This window comes from Bufo gargarizans, chromosome 2 (genome assembly GCF_014858855.1).
Source record: "Bufo gargarizans isolate SCDJY-AF-19 chromosome 2, ASM1485885v1, whole genome shotgun sequence".
Classification (NCBI taxonomy): domain Eukaryota; kingdom Metazoa; phylum Chordata; class Amphibia; order Anura; family Bufonidae; genus Bufo; species Bufo gargarizans.
The window spans coordinates 556,647,684-556,671,737 of NC_058081.1; the positions used below are offsets into that span (position 1 = coordinate 556,647,684).

At 45.9% G+C, this 24,054-nt stretch overlaps 1 protein-coding gene across 4 annotated transcripts in view; it reads right to left on the bottom strand.

Moving 5' to 3' along the window:
• The window catches only part of MED25 (mediator complex subunit 25), a 51,132-nt gene that overhangs the window by 10,219 nt on the left and 16,859 nt on the right, over positions 1-24,054 (bottom strand). For 3 of the 4 annotated variants that reach the window (XM_044281608.1, XM_044281610.1, XM_044281607.1), the window contains exons 10-15: positions 12,067-12,299; positions 10,412-10,549; positions 10,250-10,335; positions 9,477-9,534; positions 8,852-8,959; positions 8,549-8,725 (exon numbers count right to left, since the gene is read on the bottom strand). In XM_044281608.1, coding sequence (XP_044137543.1) covers positions 8,549-8,725; positions 8,852-8,959; positions 9,477-9,534; positions 10,250-10,335; positions 10,412-10,549; positions 12,067-12,299 — 800 coding nt within the window. The remainder of the gene's footprint in view (positions 1-8,548; positions 8,726-8,851; positions 8,960-9,476; positions 9,535-10,249; positions 10,336-10,411; positions 10,550-12,066; positions 12,300-24,054) is intronic. The other variant, XM_044281609.1, reaches the window with a different exon arrangement.

Here is a 24,054-nt window from a genome sequence, read left to right on the forward strand (position 1 = left end):
ATAGCCATCTTGAGGAAGCGGGCAACAACCACCTTAGACGCCGCCAGCCCCCTGCGCGGACCCTCCGGAATCACAAACAGAGAATCCGAGCGTCGAAAGGGTCTGGTCACATCCAGGTAGATCCTGAGAGCCCGAACAACATCCAGACGGTGAAGCTCCCGCTCCCGGGGATGCGACGGGGACGGACACAGAGAAGGAAGGACAATATCCTCATTCAGGTGAAAGGCGGACACCACCTTCGGAAGAAATTCCGGAACAGGGCGGAGAACCACCTTGTCCTGGTGAAAAACCAAGAAGGGCTCCACGCAAGAAAGAGCCGCCAACTCAGACACACGCCGAAGAGACGTGATGGCGACGAGAAAGAAAACTTTGCAAGACAACAAGCGAGGGGAAACCTTGCGCAGAGGCTCGAAAGGGGAAGATTGGAGAGCCGCCAACACAACGTTAAGATCCCAAGCAGGAACAGGAGGGCGATAGGGGGGAGCACAGTGAGCAACCCCCTGAAGAAAGGTCCTAACCGGACCGAGCGGAGCCAGTGGACGCTGAAAAAGGACCGAAAGAGCCGAAATCTGACCCTTCAGGGTACTGAGACCCAAGCCCAGAACCAGACCAGATTGCAAAAAGGATAAAACCGTAGGAAGGGAAAACCTCAGAGGGGGAGTCCCCAAGGCCTCACAGAAAGCCAAATAGGCCCGCCAGGTACGATAATAAATCCTGGCCGAGGCCGGTTTTCGTGCACGAATCATGGTACGGACCACGTCAGCCGAAAACCCCCGCCGCGTCAGGACCGCGGTTTCAATAGCCACGCCGTCAAACGTAGCGACCCTAAATGCTGGTGGAAGATCGGCCCCTGAGAGAGGAGGTCTTCTCTGAGAGGCAGAGGCAAGGGAGCGTCTGCCAGAAGCAACATAAGGTCGGCGTACCACGGACGACGCGGCCAGTCCGGGGCGATTAGGATTGCTGGCGTGCCCTCCGCCGCAATCTTCCGAAGGACACGCGGAAGAAGAGGCAGGGGCGGAAACACGTAGAGGAGCGAAAACTCCGTCCAGGGGAGGACGAGCGCGTCCGCGCCGTAAGCGTCCGGATCTTTGGCCCTGGCCACGTAGATGGGAAGTTTGTAGTTGAATCTGGAGGCCATGAGATCCACGTCCGGACGACCCCAACGGAGACAAAGAGACTCGAAGACGTCGGGGTGCAGAGACCACTCCCCCGGGTCGATAGTCGTCCGACTGAGGAAATCCGCCGCCCAATTGTCCACCCCCGGAATGTAAATGGCCGAAAGGGCCGGAACATGAACCTCCGCCCAGCGAAGGATCAGAGACACCTCCCTCATCGCCGCCGCGCTGCGAGTGCCCCCCTGGTGATTTATGTACGCCACAGCCGTGGCATTGTCCGACTGGACCCGAACAGGGCGACCCCGAAGCAACGAAGTCCAGTGTCGGAGCGAGAAGAGGATGGCCCTCAGCTCCAGAACATTGATCGGCAGTCTGGACTCAGACGGAGACCAAGTGCCCTGGACGGACCGAGGAGGAAACACTCCCCCCCCAACCCCGCAGACTGGCATCGGTGGTAATCACCAGCCAAGTCATTGGCAGGAAAGACTTCCCCTGAAGAGGGGTCCGCAGCCACCAGAGGAGAGAGGAACGAACCTGGGGGGAAAGGGGAAAATGCCGATCCAGACTCTCCTGGGACTTGTCCCAAGCGGATAGAATGGCCGTCTGAAAGGTGCGGGAGTGGTACTGTGCGTAAGGAATCGCCTCGAAGCAGGACACCATCTGACCCAGGACCCGCATGCTGAACCGGAAAGAAGGACGGCGGTGGGACAGAAGGCTCTGAACCGACCGATGGAGGAGCAGACGCTTTTCCAACGGAAGTCGAACCACCGCTGAATCGGTATCCAGCAGCATCCCCAGAAAGACCAATTGCCGGGAAGGAACAAGAGAGGATTTGGGTAGGTTGATAACCCAACCGAACCGGCGCAAGGTCTGCAGCGAGAGATCCACGCTGGCTGAAGTCAGTGACAGAGAAGGCGCCTTGATTAGGAGGTCGTCTAGATATGGAAGCAGAAAAACTCCCCTGGAACGAAGTAAGGCGAGTACCGGGGCCAGGACCTTCGTGAAAACACGAGGGGCCGTCGCCAGCCCGAAGGGAAGGGCAACGAACTGGTAGTGTTCGGACCCCACTGCAAAACGCAGAAGGCACTGATGACACCGTGCGATTGGAATGTGAAGGTAGGCGTCTTGGATGTCGATGGAGGCCAGGAACTCCCCCTGTTCCAGAGAGGCCACCACCGACCTGAGAGACTCCATCCGGAAACGCTGAAGACGAAGGAAGCGGTTCAGCCGTTTTAGATCCAGAATGGGTCGCACCGAACCCTCCTTCTTGGGGACCACAAAAAGGTTCGAATAGAACCCCTCGAACCTGTCTCCCATAGGAACCGGGGTGATGACTCCTTTTGTCTAGAAGAGTCTGAACGGCAGCAAAGAAATCGGCCGCCCCTCGGGAATCCCGGGGAACCCGAGAGCGAAAGAACCGAACTGGGGGAAGGGACGCAAGCTCGAGTTTGTACCCGGAAGACACAACCTCGAGAGCCCAGGCGTCGGAGACGTGCGCCTGCCAGAAGTCCCTGAACAGGAGGAGACGTCCCCCCACCCGGGTGGGTGGGGGCGCACCTTCAGGCGGGGGCCTGCTTGGTCGCGGGAGCGCGAGCAGGTTGAGATTTGCGCCAGGAGGGCTGGGTCCGAAAAAAGGGTTCCTTACGCCTGTCCTGGACAGGGTTAGCGGACGGACCAGAGGCGGAGCGAGGAGCGGAAGCCCTACGAGAAGACCTGAAACGGGAGAAGGTGGGACGACCACGAGTGGAGCTCCTAGCCTTGGATTGGGGAAGATGGGTACTCTTCCCCCCCGTGGCTTCAGAGATGATTTCATCCAAACGGGTTCCGAACAAACGAGCACCAGAGAAAGGAAGGCTAGTAAGAGATCGCTTTGACGCGGCGTCCGCCGACCAAACCTTTAACCAAAGCTCCCTCCTAGCCGACACGGCCAGAGCAGACGAACGGGCAATAAGAGCCCCTGCATCCAGGGATGCTTCACATACAAATTTTCCAGCCTGAACGATAAGTTGAGCCAGGGCACGGAGGTCTTGAATAGGGACGTCGGATTCAAGCTCCAGATCCAGCTGAGACGCCCATTCTGAAACCGCTTTACCCGCCCAAGCGGAGGCAAAGACTGGCCTAAGCGCGGATCCGGAGGCCGAAAAGATACCCTTTGTAAGGGCCTCTATACGGCGATCTTCAGTGGATTGTAAGGAAGAACCATCTGCGACGGGAATAGCCGTGCTCTTGGACAAACGGGCCACAGGGGGGTCGACCTTAGGAGGAGACGCCCAGTTTGTGATGCAATCCGCCGGAAACGGATAACAAACATCTAACTTTTTTGGCGGGGTAAACCGTGCATCAGGACGGGCCCAGGCCTTAGAAACCACTGACGAAAAGTCAGCATGGAGGGGAAAAACCGCAGAAGCCTGCTTCTGGCGAAAAAAGGAAACACTGGTTTTCTCAGGATCAGGAGGATCATCGCGAATTTTAAAGGTATCACGGATACTGTTTATAAGGTGGCCCACAGCGGAAGCCAGCTTTGAAGGCAGCGCCGAATCCATATCCCAATCGGAATCAACCAGCTCCCCTTCAGAGGGCAAATCCTGCAAGGAGGAAGGGCCCGACTGAGAACGCACCCTTGGGGGGGATACCGAAGCATCCGAGGATGACCGGTGATCCGCCCTAGACCGCTTCTGGGATTGGCGGGCTCTGGAGGAATCGCCTGCAGAGAGAGACTCAGACGGGTCGGCCAGGACAGCGGACCCGGAGGGCCCAGCAGGGGAATCATCCGGCTGCGACAAGGGCAACACATCTGCAAGTCGGCCCACAACGCTAGTGAGACTAACCACAGCCTGGGAGAGGGATCTAGCCCAGTCAGGGGGATCCAAGAGGCCAGGGGGTGACACAACAGATGGCGGACCCTGCGATGAGTCTTTGCAAAGCGAGCAATGCGGGTCAGACTGCCCTTGAGGAAAGGGCGCCTTACATGCGGTGCAGGTATGATACCAAGGTCCCACCGGCACTAAGGGGTCAGACATGTTGGTAGGAGCAATAGAAAAAAGGCCAGGGGGCTACAGTGAGGAAGGGTCAACAGTCCTACCAGGTCACAGAGGAAGCTGAACGGCAGCGGCAGCAGCAGAAGAACGGTGGTGGCAACCAGAGCAACGGTCCGTCCTGCAGTGAGCTCCCAGAAGCACGCAGGCACGAGAGTGGGCGGGACTAAAGAGGCGCGGGAGAAAGGCGTCCGGCCCCTGAATGAAGACCAAGCCAGACGCTGGGCCGGTCCGAAACTCCGCCCCCCACCGAAAACATTATCGCGCGCGCGATTCAAATCCCGCGCCTAACCATTACAGGTCTCCCCAAAGGCCCCCGCCGCAGCGGAAGCGAGGTAGGAAGCCGAAAGAGGAGGACCGGGTGTCGGCGTCCTGCAATGCAACGGCACAGCGGTCGCATACCCGGCCGCCCTCAAACAAGCCTCCCCCATGAGCGCCGCTCAGCTCTCCTGGGACTTGTCCCAGACGGTACAAACAGGGCGCCAGGCCGCCGCCGAATCGCGCCAACACAACGTTACGCAACGAGGCCATCAGTAAAGGGGAGCCTTGAACCGGAGAGGAGAGGGAGGAGAGGGAAGGGAGGGAGGGGGAGCGGAACGGCTGCACTAGCCACCTCACCTGCGACGTCTTCACCCTCTAGTCCATCCAGCTGGGACGCCCCTTCAGCCACTGGCACAAGAGTGACAGTAGCTGGAGAGGGGCTTGCAGGTGGGCGACCCAGTGCTGGCGGGATGCAGGGGAGCATGAGCTGCCCTGGTCCTCCTTTTCTTCTGTGGGGGAGGCAGCAGGGCGGATAACCGGCCCTGGTGCAGCTCAACCCCGGGAAAACAGAGAAGTCTACTGCGACTCTGTTGTCCCTGTGAAAAAATCCAAGTGAAAAAAGTAAAATAAAAAATTAAAAACTCTAAAATCTTCACAAGACAACTCTGCAGTGCAGAGAGTGTCTTGCCTCCTTGACACTAAGCAAAAAACTGGAAGTCTCTCTCTCCAGGCTGAGGGTATAGCTGCTGGAGGAGAGGCTTAACAGTCTTTTACTTAGTGTCACGCCTCCTATGGAGATAAGCTATACCCAAGAGTTCCTGTGTCCCCCAAGGAATTGGGCGAGAAATGGAGGGATGTCCGGGTTCAGCTCTGAACCCGGACAACCCCTTTAAGTGATATCATTATTTAGCGCACCTTACTCAGTGGCCAGCCAATAGGTAAGAGGAGAAACTTTAAAGGGAACATGTCACCTGGATTTTGTGTATATAGCTGAGGCCATGGGTTGCTAGATGACAGCTAGCACATCCGCAATACCCAGTCCCCATTGCTCTGTGTGCTTTTATTGAGTAAAAAAAACAAGTTGATACAGATGCAAATTAACCTGAGATGAGTCCTGTCCCTGACTCATCTCACATACAGGACACATCTCAGGTTAATTTGCATATGTATCAAATCGTTTTTTTTGGGGACTGGGTATTGCGGATGTGCTAGCGGCCATCTTGCAACCCATGTCCTCTGCTCTATACACAAAATCCCGGTGACAGGTTCCCTTTAAGGCACGTTTGAATATCCAACAGGCTATTCCGGTTGCCTGTTCTGGAACAAATTCCAGCTGTTAGCTGCACAAAAACTGTTGCATGCAACGTTTTTTGTCCAGCCGAAACCTGGTATTTATGCCAGAACATGCCACCGGATTACCACTGGACCCCATTATAGTCAATGGGGATCAGGCGGTGAACTGTAGAATCTTAAAATGACAGATCTGGCAAAATATAGCAGGCTAATCTCTGCTGGAACAGCCTGCCGGATCCGCTGCCGCAGATGGGACGTGCTCTAAATCTGAGCACAGGATTGCAAGATAATTAGAATTTCACAGGGTTAGAAGCAGAAGACTGAAGTTTATCAGCTTATAGTCGATATTTTGCATAACTTGTCAAAGAAAATTGGCCCAGTTGCCCATAACAACCAACAAGAGTCCACCTTTTATTTTCAAAATTTTCAGAAAACTTTAAGGTGGAATCTAAGGGTTGCAAAGGGCAAATAAGACATATTTCCTTTGCATTAGGCTACATGCACATGACCGTATGCGTTTTGTGGTCCGCAAAAAATAAATAAAAAAAAACAACGGATGACATCCGTTTTTTTTTTTTTGCGGATCCCTTGTAACAACGCCTAAAACGGACAAGAATAAGACACGTTCTATTTTTTATTTTTTTGCGGGGCTACGGAACGGACATACTGATGCGGACAGCACATGGTGTGCTGTTAAAAAAAAATTGCGGACCCATTAAAATGAATAGGTCTGCATCCTAACTGCAAAGAAAACGGAACGGAGACGGAAACAAACAACGTTCGTGTGCACGTAGCTTTAGTTTTCATGCACTACCCCCAATATGTTGACATTTTGGAGGTTCTCAACCCCTGCAGGTACATTTTATAAACCTACATATGTCCAATAATCCATAATATTTGATAACCTGTCAGACAAAGAAATAAATTAAAAAAAGATCTTCAAATGAATCATTTTGTTCCAGCATACAGGGAGTGCAGAATTATTAGGCAAATGAGTATTTTGACCACATCATCCTCTTTATGCATGTTGTCTTACTCCAAGCTGTATAGGCTCGAAAGCCTACTACCAATTAAGCATATTAGGTGATGTGCAGCTCTGTAATGAGAAGGGGTGTGGTCTAATGACATCAACACCCTATATCAGGTGTGCATAATTATTAGGCAACTTCCTTTCCTTTGGCAAAATGGGTCAAAAGAAGGACTTGACATGCTCAGAAAAGTCAAAAATAGTGAGATATCTTGCAGAGGGATGCAGCACTCTTAAAATTGCAAAGCTTCTGAAGCGTGATCATCGAACAATCAAGCGTTTCATTCAAAATAGTCAACAGGGTCGCAAGAAGCGTGTGGAAAAACCAAGGCGCAAAATAACTGCCCATGAACTGAGAAAAGTCAAGCGTGCAGCTGCCAAGATGCCACTTGCCACCAGTTTGGCCATATTTCAGAGCTGCAACATCACTGGAGTGCCCAAAAGCACAAGGTGTGCAATACTCAGAGACATGGCCAAGGTAAGAAAGGCTGAATGACGACCACCACTGAACAAGACACACAAGCTGAAACGTCAAGACTGGGTCAAGAAATATCTCAAGACTGATTTTTCTAAGGTTCTATGGACTGATGAAATGAGAGTGAGTCTTGATGGGCCAGATGGATGGGCCCGTGGCTGGATTGGTAAAGGGCAGAGAGCTCCAGTCCGACTCAGACGCCAGCAAGGTGGAGGTGGAGTACTGGTTTGGGCTGGTATCATCAAAGATGAGCTTGTGGGGCCTTTTCGGGTGGAGGATGGAGTCAAGCTCAATTCCCAGTCCTACTGCCAGTTTCTGGAAGACACCTTCTTCAAGCAGTGGTACAGTAAGAAGTCTGCATCCTTCAAGAAAAACATGATTTTCATGCAGGACAATGCTCCATCACACGCGTCCAAGTACTCCACAGCGTGGCTGGCAAGAAAGGGTATAAAAGAAGAAAATCTAATGACATGGCCTCCTTGTTCACCTGATCTGAACCCCATTGAGAACCTGTGGTCCATCATCAAATGTGAGATTTACAAGGAGGGAAAACAGTACACCTCTCTGAACAGTGTCTGGGAGGCTGTGGTTGCTGCTGCACGCAATGTTGATGGTGAACAGATCAAAACACTGACAGAATCCATGGATGGCAGGCTTTTGAGTGTCCTTGCAAAGAAAGGTGGCTATATTGGTCACTGATTTGTTTTTGAATGTCAGAAACGTATATTTGTGAATGTTGAGATGTTATATTGGTTTCACTGGTAAAAATAAATAATTGAAATGGGTATATATTTGTTTTTTGTTAAGTTGCCTAATAATTATGCACAGTAATAGTCACCTGCACACACAGATATCCCCCTAAAATAGCTAAAACTAAAAACAAACTAAAAACTACTTCCAAGAATATTCAGCTTTGATATTAATGAGTTTTTTGGGTTCATTGAGAATATGGTTGTTGTTCAATAATAAAATTAATCCTCAAAAATACAACTTTAATAATTCTGCTCTCCCTGTATATATTACCGAATGTTCTCCTGTACAGCAGGGACTTTCAGCCATACTGAAAGGCTTCTATGGGGATCCAAATCAGCTCAGTTGAACAGTGGCAAGTTTGGATATTGCACCCGTATAATGGACACTAAAATGCGTCTGCAACATGGAATCCTGAAGGTGACACAGTCATAAGACTATGGCTCTGTCTGGATAACCCAGAGGATGACTCTACCTTCCTGATACTATACAGCACATTTGAAGCCTGTGCTGGTTACACTTAGTGCAAGTGACAGGGAAAGTAAGGGTCAGAAGGTAACAGGATTCAGATGCAGTAAAAGTCCCTTCTTACATTTCGGTTCTGCAGCTGCACTTGTTTGTGATTGGTGATCACTTGTCGGATACCGTTGACAAAGCCGCTCTGATCGTATGGAATCAAACCCATAAAGATCTTTTTCTTGGAGGAGTACAACAGCATAAGAACCCTGACTTCACATGGGGTGGTGTGAGGAAAATGTACACAACCGGCCTAAAACAGGGACAAAAAGAAGAAATAATGAAACTGCAATGCCAAAGATTACGAGTCTGTGCTTCAAGTTGTTGAGATGAGAAACTCTAAGACACGTATAAGGCTAATAATATGATGTATACTTACAAAACCGTTCCCCATGATACGGTAGAGACCCTTAAGAGATTCCAGGTCCTTGTTGGTGAAGTGGAATTGCACCATGCGAGAGTTCCTGAATAATGGTCCTAATGTTGTCTGCAATAAGATAACTGCAGTTCTTTACTGCTCTCTATACATTAGGTCAAAGCAGCCATAGGTGATGACAAACAGATTATGGCTTCGGATATGACCAGACATTGGGGCTATATAGCCTGGACACCATATATTTCCATTAGGGTTTACTGTCTTAAATGGAATCTCTCAGCCGTTCTGACCCTTTACAACTGCTCGCATTGCTATGTAGGCATAACTGGGGTGACCACTTTTAAATGCCCCCAGTATTGCAATCACTATGGAGGGAGTGCCTACCTGTTCAGGGCCCTCACATCTCAGCAGTGAACATTTCCCCAGGCGATGGCTGTAGGGCTGTAGCACCCAATCTAGAGAGGCCAGAGGGGCCTGGAGGAATGTTCAGTGCAGAGAGCTAGTAGGCTTTTCCAGTCATGGCCATTACAATAGGTATGTTCACACTATATATATCTATACACACATATTATATTATTATTTTTTTCTACATGAATGCGCATAAAATACCTTAGAGAGGATTACATACCAATAACTGTTGAGGGATCAGCTGCATGATTAACTTCTGAGGCCACTGATCAGTTTTCCTGGAATAAAAAAATTATAATTGACTTAATTCTTGATGAATTGCAGTTCACATCTCAATAATGAATACACACATTTGACACAATTACATAAGAATATGTAAATATGCCATGCAACAGAAGTTGTCACTACAACGCCCCCTTCATTGACATCACTTTCTGCTATGCCTCCCTTTGCAAGCACTCTGTACATAAGGGCTCATTCACACAGCCATTGTTCGGTCGTACCCGATTGGAGGCCGCAATTTGCTGTCCCCAATGCACGGGCACCATACGTGCGGCTGCCACAATGGGTCCGTGATCCGTCCACACCATAAAAAAATAGAACATGTTTCTATTTTTTTGCAGTGCGGAGGTACGGACATCAAACCCACGGAAAAACTCCGTAGTGCTTCCGTGGGGCTCTGTGCCTCCGTTCCGCACTGCGGACCCACTCAAGTGATTGGGTCCGCATTCAGGATGCGGGGTACACATGGCTGGTGTCTGCATATTGCTGACCCTCTGTTTGCGGGCCGCAATACGGGCACGGAAGACCAATGGCCATGTGAGTGAGCCCTAAAACTGCTAATACAGATATTTCTCTTCTCGAATTCAGCCACTTCCCCCTGTTAGTCTATGACAAATCTTTATTTCCACCGAGTGAAGGCCGAGAGAGGGACTAGTAGCTGAATGAGCACGAAGCTCCAGCAGGCAGATGTCAGTCCGTTTAGACACTTACAGATTTTCTCCAGGGTTGACATACACTTGGCATGGAAGGGAACGTGTCAGCTTGGCATTTGTGTCCACAGATGGAGGTTTAGGCTTCTATATGAAAAACAGATAATACACTTATACCGAGACCATTCAATACAAAGAAAAGAGGTCACCGGACATAACTCACCTCTTGCCACTCAAGCACACCACTCCAGGCCAGCATTTTGTTGGCGACAGACTGCTGTGTATTGGGCAGCTGTGGTGCCCCAATCTGAGGCGCAGTCGATTGTTGAGCTGGTACACCAGGCGGTGCTCCTGTACCAGGCTGTCAGGACACAAAAATCTGAATTATTTGACCTGATAACATACATTGGTGCCATGTATAAACAGAATACTTTCATCTCTCTCAAACAGTTCAGGCCTTAGAATTACCTCTTATTCTGTCAAATTTTTTATGGAAAGTTTAATAGTTTTATCTTTTTTCTAGAGTGAATAACCAATACGTTACTCATAACAGGGGTTGTCATTGATTTTGTTCTATAGCATTGAAAAAAACACCTGATAGATATGCAGTCATAATAGGGGAACGGGGCACACATGAACACAGAAATCCCACAAGATAAAAAGGTGTACACATTCCTTTTCTCTGACAATAGTAAACCATATGATCACAGCATTTAACCAGGAGTTGTGAGTTAGTCTGGGTCATTAAAGGGGTTGTCTCTCACTTCAGCAAATGGCATTTATCATGTAGAGAAAGTTAATACAAGGCATTTACTAATGTATTTTGACTGTCCATACCGATTTCTTTGCTGGCTTGATTCATTTGTTCACTTCAATATACACTACTTCTTTCCATGGTTATGACCACCCTGCAATCCAGCAGTGGTGGCCGTGTTGCACAGTATAGGAAATGGCGCCAGAGAGGCTATGGCTTTTCCTTTAGTCTGCAAACATGGCCACCGCTGATGAATTGCAGTGTGGTTGTAACCCCTGGATATGAGCAGTGTATAATGTGATGGAAAAAACGAATCCAGCCAGCAAAAGAGGCAATATGGAGAATCACATTGCATTAGTAAGTGGCTTGTATTAACTTTGTCTACTTGATAAATGCCATTTGCTGAAGTGAGACAACCCCTTTAAATCTACAGCCAGCTTAATACTTATTGAAGCCATTAGGGGGAAATGAAGGAAAATTATATTGTCAATCTCCTTAGAGGGTGGCTAACATTTCCATACACTTTATTAAAACTTAAATGTAAATGCCATAAAATGTATTTTTCTAATCTACTTTATTTTTTACCGTTTTCCCCGTGAAACAGGCCTGAAGCTCAGGTGCCAATTGCGCTTTAGAATCCGTACTCCCATACAGCTCTGTGTATGCGAATATGGACTCTCCTGTGGACGCATTAAGCATTGTACAGGCCAGAGCATCGCTGGAATGAGCGAGCACAGGGAAGGAGCTCGCATAAGACATTGCTCCTCTGCTAAATCCGGACATAGCCCATCTATGCCAGGCTTTAGGAGAGCATCACTTGTCCAGGCAGGAACAGCAATGCTCTGGCCTGTGGAGCGTTCAGTATCGCCGCAGGATAGTCTGTACTCCCATACACACATCTGTAAGAAAGTACAGATTCTGAAGCGCAACAGGCACCTGAAGTTCAGGTGCCTATTTCGCTGGGGAAACTTTAAAAATTCTAAAAGATATTTGAAAATTTAATTTTATAGCATTTACAAAAAGTTTAAATAAAGTATATAGAAAGATTTAGACACACTTTAAGATTTTCAGAATGAGCAGTGGAGTCAAGCAAACCGAAAGGTGTCTGAAATGCAGGACAATACCATAGTCTGTGGGACAGGTGGTTGTGGAGCCGTCTGTTGGGTCATCATTCCCTGAGTCGGTCCAGGACCTGTGGTTACAGTGGAAACTAAACTTGGCTGAGGAGAAGACGCTAATAAAGCAGCAGTAGAGGTAACCATCTTGGATGCTTGCCCTTGAGGCATTGTGGGAGCCGGTGGTTGGTTGAATGGTGGGCCAACAGTCGATGCAGACGGCAAGGCTCCAAGTCCAGGAACTGAAAGAAAAAAATGCAATAAAGACACACTGAAAAGAACCAGAACTAAGGAAAAAGTAAACTGGTATTACCAAAATGCATTAAGAAAACGCCCCAGAAACGGAAGTATACCTCCTAACAGTCACGTTGAAATTGGAAAAACCCTCCCAAAAATGTCACATTTTTATTGTAGATATTTAATGTGTGTCTGCAGGAGACACTATTGCATTCTATCCCATTAGTGCCATAATAAATGTTAGCCTTAAGGGCCAATAAAATTTTCCCCCTTTGTGTCCTAGCAGTCATACCTTAAATTTTTTCTTAAATTTTTTTTTTGTAGTTTTTTTTAGGAACCATTTTGGAGGTGTATAGTGTAGTAAAAAATGTTTATTTTTAGGGGGAAAGATTTTTTTTAAAAATAGCAATTTACATTATTTTGTTGAATGTTTTTACGCGTTCACTGTGTGGTAAAAACGTGTTTTTACTTGCACTTTCAGCTGTATTGCCTGCATCCCAATTTCTAACAGCGATATCTTCCCCTGTACTGAACAGATTGCTGTCATTCTAGTATTGTCTGAGAGCGTGAAATGCCCGCTTTAAAAAAATACAACGTACCAAACCAGAGATATGGGCAGTTAAAGCAGCCCCCCCCCCCCCCCCCCTCCCTGTCAGTCTGTAGGAGAATGAGGAAGCAGCTGCAGAGCTGACAGGCTGCAGGAGGGAAGAAAAATAGTATAAATATATAGAAATGTGACATCATCATCATTGTAGTGACCCAGATAATAAAATTATATTATTTTACCTGCGATTATTCCCGACTTGATTTCTAACAGTGATTTCTCCTGTTTGGCTGAGAGTGAGACCAATGCGGTCATTTTGGTCTTGTTTGAAAGCAGGGTGTATTTGATTTAAATCAAAATGATTTAAATCACAATTTAAATCACTAGTAAGTAAAGCTTGATTTAAATCCTAGTTTTCTACATAAAGACTAATTCTTGCTGGTATAACTTATAATATGCAAGTAGATGAAGATTTTTAGAATAACAACTTTTCATATTAGTTTGATTAGGTTGATTCTGCATTCATAGGTTTGTAGAAGTTAGGATTAAGGTATTTTTCTCAACTCTGTTCATGTTATAACATTTTTGCTGTGAAGAAGAGGCATGTGATCTCTGCTGAGTCAAATTCAGTTTTGAGAACTGCAAAAGTAAACCAAGCATCTGTGATAATATCTTGTAGGCATGACATTGTGAATGAATTAATGGAATTTATTTACCCAAAAAATTACACCTAAAGAAATATAGAATGTGTCGGCAGATAATGTCATATATCTCTTATATATGAAAGAATCTTCATATAAAAGAGAGGATAAAAAATAAATATAAAAATTATATTATCCTTCAGGCGGACATAATAAAATGCCTCCAAGTTCTTTTTATCAAGTATCTTAATTTGATTTGTGCAAGCAGTGAGACAAAGGAGCAATTGTATATGCAAAAATATATAATCTTTTATTATAAAAACCAAGAATATAAAACAATACAACTGCAAAACAAATGATGAAGTTACAAAGTAACACCCAAAATGTACCACACGGTGGTGTTGACACACCCCTATCTGATCAGCACAGTATGATTTAATGATTTATGATGACCAGTGTCATACCTTTAACCAGGGGTGGCCAACCTTACAGACACAAAGAGACAAAAAAAAAAAAAAAAGTATGACTACCAGGAGCCACAAGCTATACATTTAAACATGAGTCACCATATTTTTTGCCCTACAAGATGCACCTTGGTCTAAACAAAGAAAAATAAGAGAAAAAAAGATTTTTCATCTGATCTGAGGTCTGATAAAAAAATATTTTTTTCTTATTTTTCATTACCATAGAAAAAAAGAAAATATATATTTTTCATCAGACCTCAGATCAGACTCCTAAATCAGATCCCCAATCCTCATCTGACCTAAAATGAGATCCTTAAACTTCATCAGACCTCCAAATCAGACCCCCAAAATAGGAACCCCAATGCTTGGATCGAACAACACAAATCAGACTCCCAGTGTCAGACCCTCAGTGCTCAGATCTCCCCCAATGCACAGATCCCCCCATGCTTAGATCTCCCCCCTTCTCAGATCTGACCCCCATGCTCAGACCTGACCCCCATGCTCAGATCAGACCCCCCCATGCTCAGATCAGACCCCCCCATGCTCAGATCAGACCCCCCCATGCTCAGATCAGACCCCCCCATGCTCAGATCAGACCCCCCCATGCTCAGATCAGACCCCCCCATGCTCAGATCAGACCCCCCCATGCTCAGATCAGACCCCCCCATGCTCAGATCAGACCCCCCCATGCTCAGATCAGACCCCCCCATGCTCAGATCAGACCCCCCCATGCTCAGATCAGACCCCCCCATGCTCAGATCAGACCCCCCCATGCTCAGATCAGACGCCCCCCATGCTCAGATCAGACCCCCCCATGCTCAGATCAGACCCCCCCATGCTCAGATCAGACCCCCCCATGCTCAGATCAGACCCCCCATGCTCAGATCAGACCCCCCATGCTCAGATCAGACCCCCCATGCTCAGATCAGACCCCCCATGCTCAGATCAGACCCCCCATGCTCAGATCAGACCCCCCATGCTCAGATCAGACCCCCCATGCTCAGATCAGACCCCCATGCTCAAATCAGACCCCCATGCTCAAATCAGACCCCCATTGCTCAGATCAGGACCCCCCATGCTCAAATCAGAACCTCCCATGCTTAGATCTTAGATCTATAATTTAAAAAACTCTCTTCCCTCTCCTGATCAGACACTGGGCTACTGCTCGTGCACCTGCTACTCTGCAGGTCTGAAACGCTCTCCACTGTGACCTGATGAACACAACGTCAGGTCGTAGTGCGTGTCTCCACGTACTACATTCTTACACTATGTGCCTCAGGACATAGTGGAGAGTGAGCTGGACCTGCAAACTATCAACAGTGCCCGATTAGGAAAAGAGATCTGAGCACGGAGTGGAGAGTGAGCTGGCCTGACTGCTTCCCGGCTCCACAGCTAGAGCCGCACTTGAAGAAGCAAAGAGCCGCATGCGGCTCAAGAGCCACAGGTTGGCCACCCCTGCCTTTAACAAACGGACTCATATACCAAGAGAAACTTAGGATCTTCTGTTATCAAACAGGCTACAACAATAAAACACGGATTTACAGGAAAATAACGGTTATCCCTTGACTCTGTTTTCCTATGACCAATAAAAAATATATGATATTAATATGATAAAATATTCAGCTCGGCAATCAGACTAAGGAAAATAACTTTCCATGGGTTTAGTCCTCTTTTAAAATAATGTCAGATCTTCCATTAACAATATGCATGTTTGCTAAGAGAATAATCAGCATTATGGAGGCACCTAAGACTATATATTCCCACAGTATGGGAACTCTTGGCTATATACCGAGATAAATATCTTATTAATATCATGAGTAGTAAACAAAATATACGTTACCGGGTCAAAGGTAGACAGAGTTCAGATGGGACCAGTTCTGAAGAACTTTCCTAGTAATCCAAAAAGATTAATCCAAGTTTCTTCCGATAATGTTTTTCTTTTTGATTGAATGAATGGATCAATGGATATATGGATCTTTTTTCCTCTCTCTCTAGTTCCCCCTTGCTACCCCGCACACGAGTAATTATTCCCCCCCTTATCTAAGAATCATCCCCTTTAGGTTAGGGATTCCCAATCAGGTAAGGTGGGTGTACTTGCATGCTAATAACACCATGATGTCATATCAACTCCTAATATGGTAAAGAACAAATAATGAAATAATATAATATTGTCCATCTGCCTCCAGATGGCACTGCGGTATTGTAAATGAACATCACAACTTTAAGCATTAAAATTAAATATCTAATAATATGTTCTCATGACCTTCTTGACCTATCTATATAAAGCATTGAGGAAGGTCTTTCCCTGACACTTTTAATTTCCTATATCCCGGACTTGTTGGAGTTGACTGTCTTCTCCTATCTTTTTGAAATATAGGTTGACTTGATGAAAATTTTATATAGCGGCTTTGATGCTTGGCATCGGAACTTGTACATTTCACTTATCTACATCCATGAATAACTATTGTTTTGAAATGGCATTTACTCTTCCCAGAAATCCAATTAACATAAACTTACTTGTTTCTATACCTTCTAAATGGTAAATACATAGTATGACATATATATAAATCGATACATTGTTACACATAGATAATACATTATATGAACTATTGATTAACATATGTTGTAAACTAAATATATCATGCAGAGATATATATAATATAATTATGAATATATAAATTGAACTTCATATAGCAGGTGTGCCTCAAGGATATGAGACCTTATCAAGTAACCTTGTTCCCTCCAGACAGATATGTCTTAGGGAGTTGACTTACTCCTTACAGATGGTCCCATATCTTTAGCAATAACTTTTAAACACAATGTCCGTTTATGTTCCCAATTATTTTTTTTTATAAATTGAACTTGCCATGAACTCATGCCATGAACTCATCTTGGCTTCCTCAGCCACATAATAGAACTTTTGGTTCAGGCTGATTTTATTCTTGAAGGCAATGAGATGAGCATACATTTTGATCATAATGTCATTAGATAATATTGTATACGTATGAAAATGCACAACAATAAGAACCATTTGGCCCATCTAGTCTGCCCAATATACTGAATACTATGAATAGCCCCTGGCCCTATCTTATATGAAAGATAGCCTTATGCATATCCCATGCATGCTTAAACTCCTTCACTGTATTTGCAGCTACCACTTCTGCAGGAAGGCTATTCCATGCATCCACTACTCTCTCAGTAAAGTAATACTTCCTGATATTACTTTTAAACCTTTGCCCCTGTAATTTAAAACTATGTCCTCTTGTAGCAGTTTTTCTTCTTTTAAATATTCTTTCCTCTTTTACCTTGTTGATTCCCTTTATGTATTTAAAAGTTTCTATCATATGCCCTCTGTCTTGTCTTTCTTCCAAGCTATACATGTTAAAGGGATTCTGTCACCAGGTTTCACCCCCTCCAGATAAAAATATGGTTATGTTCAGGGAGCTTTAACCATTCCTAATGTGGTCTTATAAATGTAATCTGTAGGCTCATTTTGCTAAAAATACGCTATTACTAACCTGTCAGTCATAAAAATAAAGTGCCCAAGAGGATGTCAATAGCTCCAAGCTGCTGCCCTCACCTGCTGCCGTTCGTGCCCAGCTCCGCCTCATAATCTTCTGTGACGCCTCCAGCTCTTCCTCTGTAACATGCTGTGAAAACCCCCCTCCTCCCTCTGTAACATGGCTTTGAAAGCCTCCTGCTCTCCCTCCCTCCCCCCGCTGCTCTAACATTGCGATGTTACAGAGGAAGGAGGGGGGAGGGAGAGCAGGAGTCTTTCAAAGCGATGTTACAGAGGGAAGAGGGGGGAGGGGGGCTTTCACAGCATGTTACAGAGGAAGAGCTGGAGGCGTCACAGAAGATTATGAGGCGGAGCTGGGCACGAACGGCAGCAGGTGAGGGCAGCAGCTTGGAGCTATTGACATCCTCTTGGGCACTTTATTTTTATGACTGACAGGTTAGTAATAGCGTATTTTTAGCAAAATGAGCCTACAGATTACATTTATAAGACCACATTAGGAATGGTTAAAGCTCCCTGAACATAACCATATTTTAATCTGATGGGGGTGAAACCTGGTGACAGAATCCCTTTAAGGTCCTTTAATCTTTCCTGGTAAGTTTTATCCTGCAATCCATGTACCAGTTTAGTAGCTCTTCTCTGAACTCTCTCCAAAGTATCAATATCCTTCTGGAGATATGGTTCTCCAGTACTGCGCACAATACTCCAAATGAGGTCTCACTAGTGCTCTGTAGAGCAGCATGAGCACCTCCCTCTTTCTAGTGGTAATGCCTCTCCCTATACACCCAAGCAATCTATTTTTTCTTTCTTTAAAATCTTTGTTTATTAAGGCAAGAGTAAGGCAAAATTATACAGGGTAAACATTCAAGTCGGCGTACAATACAGCACATCTATATATCATCTTCCCTGACATTGTTATTTCCCTGTACAACATCTACCTGACATATCTTGAAAGGCAATAATAACCATAAAAGACATACAGACAAACAAACACACAAACATACATAACCTGGATCACATATAGGTGAGTAAAGCAGTGTCACTGCATCTGGTAGGGTGAAGTCAGATGAGCAATGTTACTAAGACAAATAGATTTAAGGCCGGATTATCATTATAAATGGGCTATTAGCTAGAACTATCAAGAGACCATAGCAGTTGAAGAGGTCTAGGACTAGGTGACAGTGCAAAGAAAGCAAGCAAGTAATTTTAAGGCAATTTAAGGTGCGGGAGCCAACCTATTAGAAACACACCAAGCAAACCAGGGAGCCCATTGTTTGAGATACCTATCATGAGTGAAAGTTTCCCAGCTGGATAATTCCTCAAATCTGCATATTTCTCTAACTCTGTCTATCCACTCCCCTCTAGTCAGAGATTCTGTCGAGAGCCATTGACGCGGGACAATAATTTTTGCTGCTGCCATTAGGTGTGGAACCAACGAAAATTTGGAAAGAGGGTAATCTCTAGTTGGTAGGTTCAGGAGAACTATCTTGGGAGATAAGGGAGAGCCTATAGAGCAGATAGATTGTATGTCCTTTGACACAGTTTCCCAGAACTTGATGATTTCTGAGCATGTCCACCATACGTGGTAATTTGTGCCCACATCTCTGTGGCATCTGTAGCAACATGGGGAGGCGGCGGGGTCCATTTTGTGCAAAATAGCGGGGGCCCGGTACCATTGGCTTACTAGCTTATAAAAGAGTTCTCCTGAATTAGGACACATCTAGAATAGCTATGAGAATGACAGAGAATCTTCTCTCTGTCTGATGCCACAAGGGGGACTCCCATATCCTTTTCCCACCAAGAAATAAAAAAGGGTGTGTTCTCAGAGTTAGTCTCCAGGGTTTTGTTGTATATTAATGGAAGTACTTTCTTCGCTGGGGAGCCAGATGTCAAAAGAACATCATACCAGGAGGGGAGATAACTAGGGTGCGTCAGGTCCAAATATCGTTTGCAGAAAAAACTAAAATGGGCATAATGTAGTGTGGACCAGTTATCTAACTGGTATGACACCAGAAGATCACCTTCTTGTGGTACACATCTGTCTTTCAATATGTTACCAGTAGTGTAGTTTCCTAGTCTCGACCACAAGTTGTATGTATTTGAGTATCCATTTAGCAGATAGTATGGTAGGAGTTTAATCAGCATGAAAGGTGAAGGGTGAGATTGGAGATCAAATAGACACGACAACTTCTGCCATGCAGAAAGGACCCCCTTGGTAGAAGGGTGAGGAGTTTGTGAAGACCCAACGATGATACTGAGTGAGTGATGTGGTGGCCGTCTTAACCTTCCATAAGTTAGCTACTTCAGCTGGGGTGAGAACCTGTCGTGCTATTTGACAGTCTAATTTGTGATTATTGGGGTTTAATATTTCTGAGTGTAGCCGAAGAAAGGAAGACAAATAGTATTTAAAATCTGGCATACCGATTCCGCCTTTGTGTTTCTGGCGGATCAGCATATCATGGGATATTCGAGGTTTGGTTCGTTTCCAGATAAAGGAAGAGAGGGTTTTGCGCAGAGCTGTGAAGAAGTGGTCGGGTACATACACCTGAAACGTCTGTATTGTATAAAGGATTTTAGGGAGAATATAAGTCTTAATCATGTGAACCCTGCCCAGCCAGGACATGAAGGGGATACGCAAGTCATCTAATTGTTTTTTAACCTCTTTCAGGATAGGGGTATAGTTGAGGTCACAAAGTTGCGAAGGCTTTGAGGAAAAATGTATTCCCAAGTATCGAATATGTGTAGTAGCCCATTGAAACAGGTAGTTAGCGGCTAAGTTTGAAACAGTACGTTGTGGGAGATTAATGGCCAGAGCATTACATTTAGCAAAGTTTATTTTAAAATTGGACAAGTCCCCGAATGTCTCCAGCAGGCCAAGTAGAGCTGGAAAGGCTTCAGCAGGCTTCGACAGTAGCAGGAGCATGTAGTCTGCAAATGCCGCCACTTTATGTGGTACCGGTCCTACTTGTATTCCTGCCACTGTCTCGTCCTGTCGTATTGCCTGAATCAGTGTCTCCAGGCATAAAATGAAAAGCGAGGGGGATAATGGGCAGCCTTGCAGAGTCCCATTAGTTATAGGGAATGAGGGGGACAATATCCCATTTACACGTACTCTTGCATGGGGGGGAGGAGTACAGGGAGAGCACAGCAGAAATGAAGGTCTGGGGAAAGCCGAACCTTTTCAGGGCGGCCTGCATAAAACCCCAATCCACTCTGTCAAATGCTTTTTCAGCATCCGTACTGAGCAGAGCGAGAGGGATTCAGAGCATAATCGATTGCCTGCAAAACACGGAATGTACTATCCCTGCACTCCCTACCCCCCACAAAGCCTGTTTGCTCCGGAGACACCAACCCAGGCAACAGCGGGGCCACCCTATGAGCCAGGATTTTTGCCCATAACTTCAATTCTGCGTTGAGCAGCGAAATCGGTCTATAGCTCGCTGGAGAATCCGGGTTCTTACCAGGTTTAGGTATGACGACTATATAAGCTTTCAAATTTTGTTTCGCTGGGAGGGCACCTGAAAGCAATGAGTTAAAATACTTAACTAGATAGGGGCCTATGGTGGGGAAGAATTTCTTATAGTAATTTACAGGTAACCTGTCAGGGCCTGGGCAATTGCCCTTGGGGACAGGGGATAAAATTTTGCTAACTTCTTCCAAAGTGATTTGTGCAACTAGGGAGGTTTTGGCTTCCTCAAGCACAACTGTTAAATCAAGGCCATCCAGAAAGGTTTCAATTGATTGGGATCTGAGAGTAAACTCTCCTTCTTGGCATCCTGGTCTAATGTTATAGAGGGATTGGTAGTATCTAGCAAAGATACCTGCAATGCCTGAGGAAGAGGTATGTTTTTTGCCCTCTGCGTCTACCATCTGACTGATTAAGGAGCGTTGAATCTGGTTTTTTTTTTAACCAGAACTGACATGAGCTTGTTGCCCTTATCACCATGGGCGTAGTGTCTGTGCCGGAGGCGTAAGTAGGCTTGTGCTGCTTTCACGTTTAGAACAGATTTTAACTCATCCCTCAACTCAGTCAGCTTGTTGAGAATTTCAGAGGTCAAAGAACGTTTGTGGGTTGCTTCTAATTCCGAAATTTTAGTAAGTAGTGAGGTGACTTGCTCTTGTCGCTTCTTTTTAAGATATGAGCCTAGTGAGATAATTTCGCCTCGTTTTATGTGCCTCCCAAACTGAAGCTGGGGAGACGTCGGGAGTTTCGTTCATCTGAAAATAATTAGATAATTTCTCACTTAAAGTTGTGACCTGTGAAGTGAATTCTAAAATCGTGGGATTCAACCGCCAGGTCCACTCAAACCCCTCCATTTCTGGAATAGTGACAGCACACACCATAGGAGCGTAGTGTGGTCAGAAACCGTGATCCCAAGTATGTCTGATCTACGTAAATTGATAAGTGATCTCCTAGGCAAAAATATATAGTCCAATCTATGATAGGACTTGTGAGGGACCGAATAGAAAGTGTAATCTTTAGTATCTCCATGAGTAGATCTCCACACATCACACATCCCCATATCAAGCAATTGCTTATTTCATTTCCTCAGCAATGAAGATGGAACAGCTGATCTTCCTGCCGAGGAGTCTAGAGCCAGGTTCAGGGTGAGATTAATATTGCCTCCCATTATTAAAAGACCTGATGAGATTAGCGAAATGATGGTAATAAAATATATCTCCCCTCCGGATCCAATATAATAGATGTCATAACAAAAGGTAGATTTTTATGTATACCTATACTGACTCCTCTGGAGGCTTTATCAAAGCAGGCATGATACCAAGCGGAGTATCCTGATTTATTCACACTGGGGATGCGCCCTTTCTTAAAATGAGTCTCCTGAAGTAGCAGGATGTCTGCCGACTCCCTCCTCAAAAACGGCCTAATTTGGCTCCTTTTGACAGGGTGGTTGCAGCCCTTAACATTAAGGGAGGCTATTGTTAAATTCACTGGGGCCATATTAATCTCTCAGTAGGTAGACCGCTTACCAGTGACATGCTCATCTCCAAGGTGATCCAGAACTGAGGCAGATAAACAAAAGAGAAAAAATAAGCCTGATCCGCCCATACTCTCCACATAGAAGCCTGCTTATGTTAGTTATAGGGAGAGTTCTCCTCTATGGTGTGAATATAAAGCGCTTAGATAAGGCACTTAGAACTAATCCAACCTCACTAAGTTAGTCCAGGTCTTATGGGAATATGGGGAATAATGGAGTAGTGGGGAAGAGAGACCTGAATGTTTCCCTACTAGGTGACTAGCCATGGAAAAAAAAAAAAAAAAACATTGAGATGTTAAAGGCTAGGTAACCCATATTGACCTGCTCGATATAAACCTTGTCACGGGTGAACAAGAAAGCTAGTCAAACAGGGTTCAATGACAGTAAGTATATGAAGAGATCTAATATGGACAGTATTACAAGTACATCTGTCCAAGGAAAACCTATACTATGTGGCAGGGAATATTAAGGCTAACAGTACATTAGAAAAACTAAGAGTCCAACCAGGTAAGATAGAATCCTGGAACTTTAGAACTTATAGAGGAAGATGGATGCAAGACACCTCTGTCCACCTCTCAGTCGTTGGAGTCTGGCTGGAAAGAGCGCTGTGTTTTGTGGGACCTTTGCGGGTCGGGTACAAGGGAGACCAGAAGCCACGAAGGAAGCTTTATCGGAGTTAGGCCCAGGGGTTCCCATACTTGTTCCAGATCACTCGGGGTTCGGATGGTATACCTCTTATTCCTTGCGGTGATCAGGAGGCCGAATGGGAACAACCAGCAGTAGTTGATCCCAGCTTCTCTCAGTGCCGCAGTCAAGGGTTTCATCACCCTTCTCTTTTGTAACGTGGTGGGCGAGATGTCCTGAAACACTTGGACTTCTGCGCCTCCAATAAAGATATCAGGTAAGTCCCGCACTTTTTTCAGTAAGACCTCCGTGTCTCTATAACTTAGAAGTCCACAAATGATATCTCTCGGGTTCTCCGAGGGTAAGGGCTTGGACCTGAGGGATCGGTGGACTCGTTCCACTATTATGGAAGTGGCTCGATCAGCTCCCACCAAGAAAGTAAAGAGTTCTTTCATAGCACCGACCAAGTTTTCGGGAGCCTCCGGAAAGCCCCTTATCCGTAACTTTTTCCTACGGCTCCTATTTTCTTGGTCTTCTATCATTGTGATGGAGTCGTTAAGAGCCGTCTGACATGAGGACAAGGATTGTCTGACCGCAGCATTGATAGGGTTTCAACCCTGTCACCAATATGTCAGATGTCAGCTTTAATGTGGGAAAGATCAGCAGCTAACGGGGCTAAGGCCTTGCTCAGGGCTCTATCTAGATAAGCAGCAGTCAGGGGAGATTCAACATTCGCCCCGGTAGAGACAATAGTATATTCGTCATCTACGTCTGAGCCATCTAGTCGGCCTCCGGGTCTCGTGGCTTCGCGCCAGCTTAGGCTACTTTCACACTAGCGTTCATGGGTCCGTTCGTGAGCTCCGTTTGAAGGAGCTCACGAGCGGACCCAAACGCCTCCGTCCAGCCCTGATGCAGTCTGAATGGAGCGGATCCGCTCAGACTGCATCAGTCTGGCGGCGTTCAGCCTCCGCTC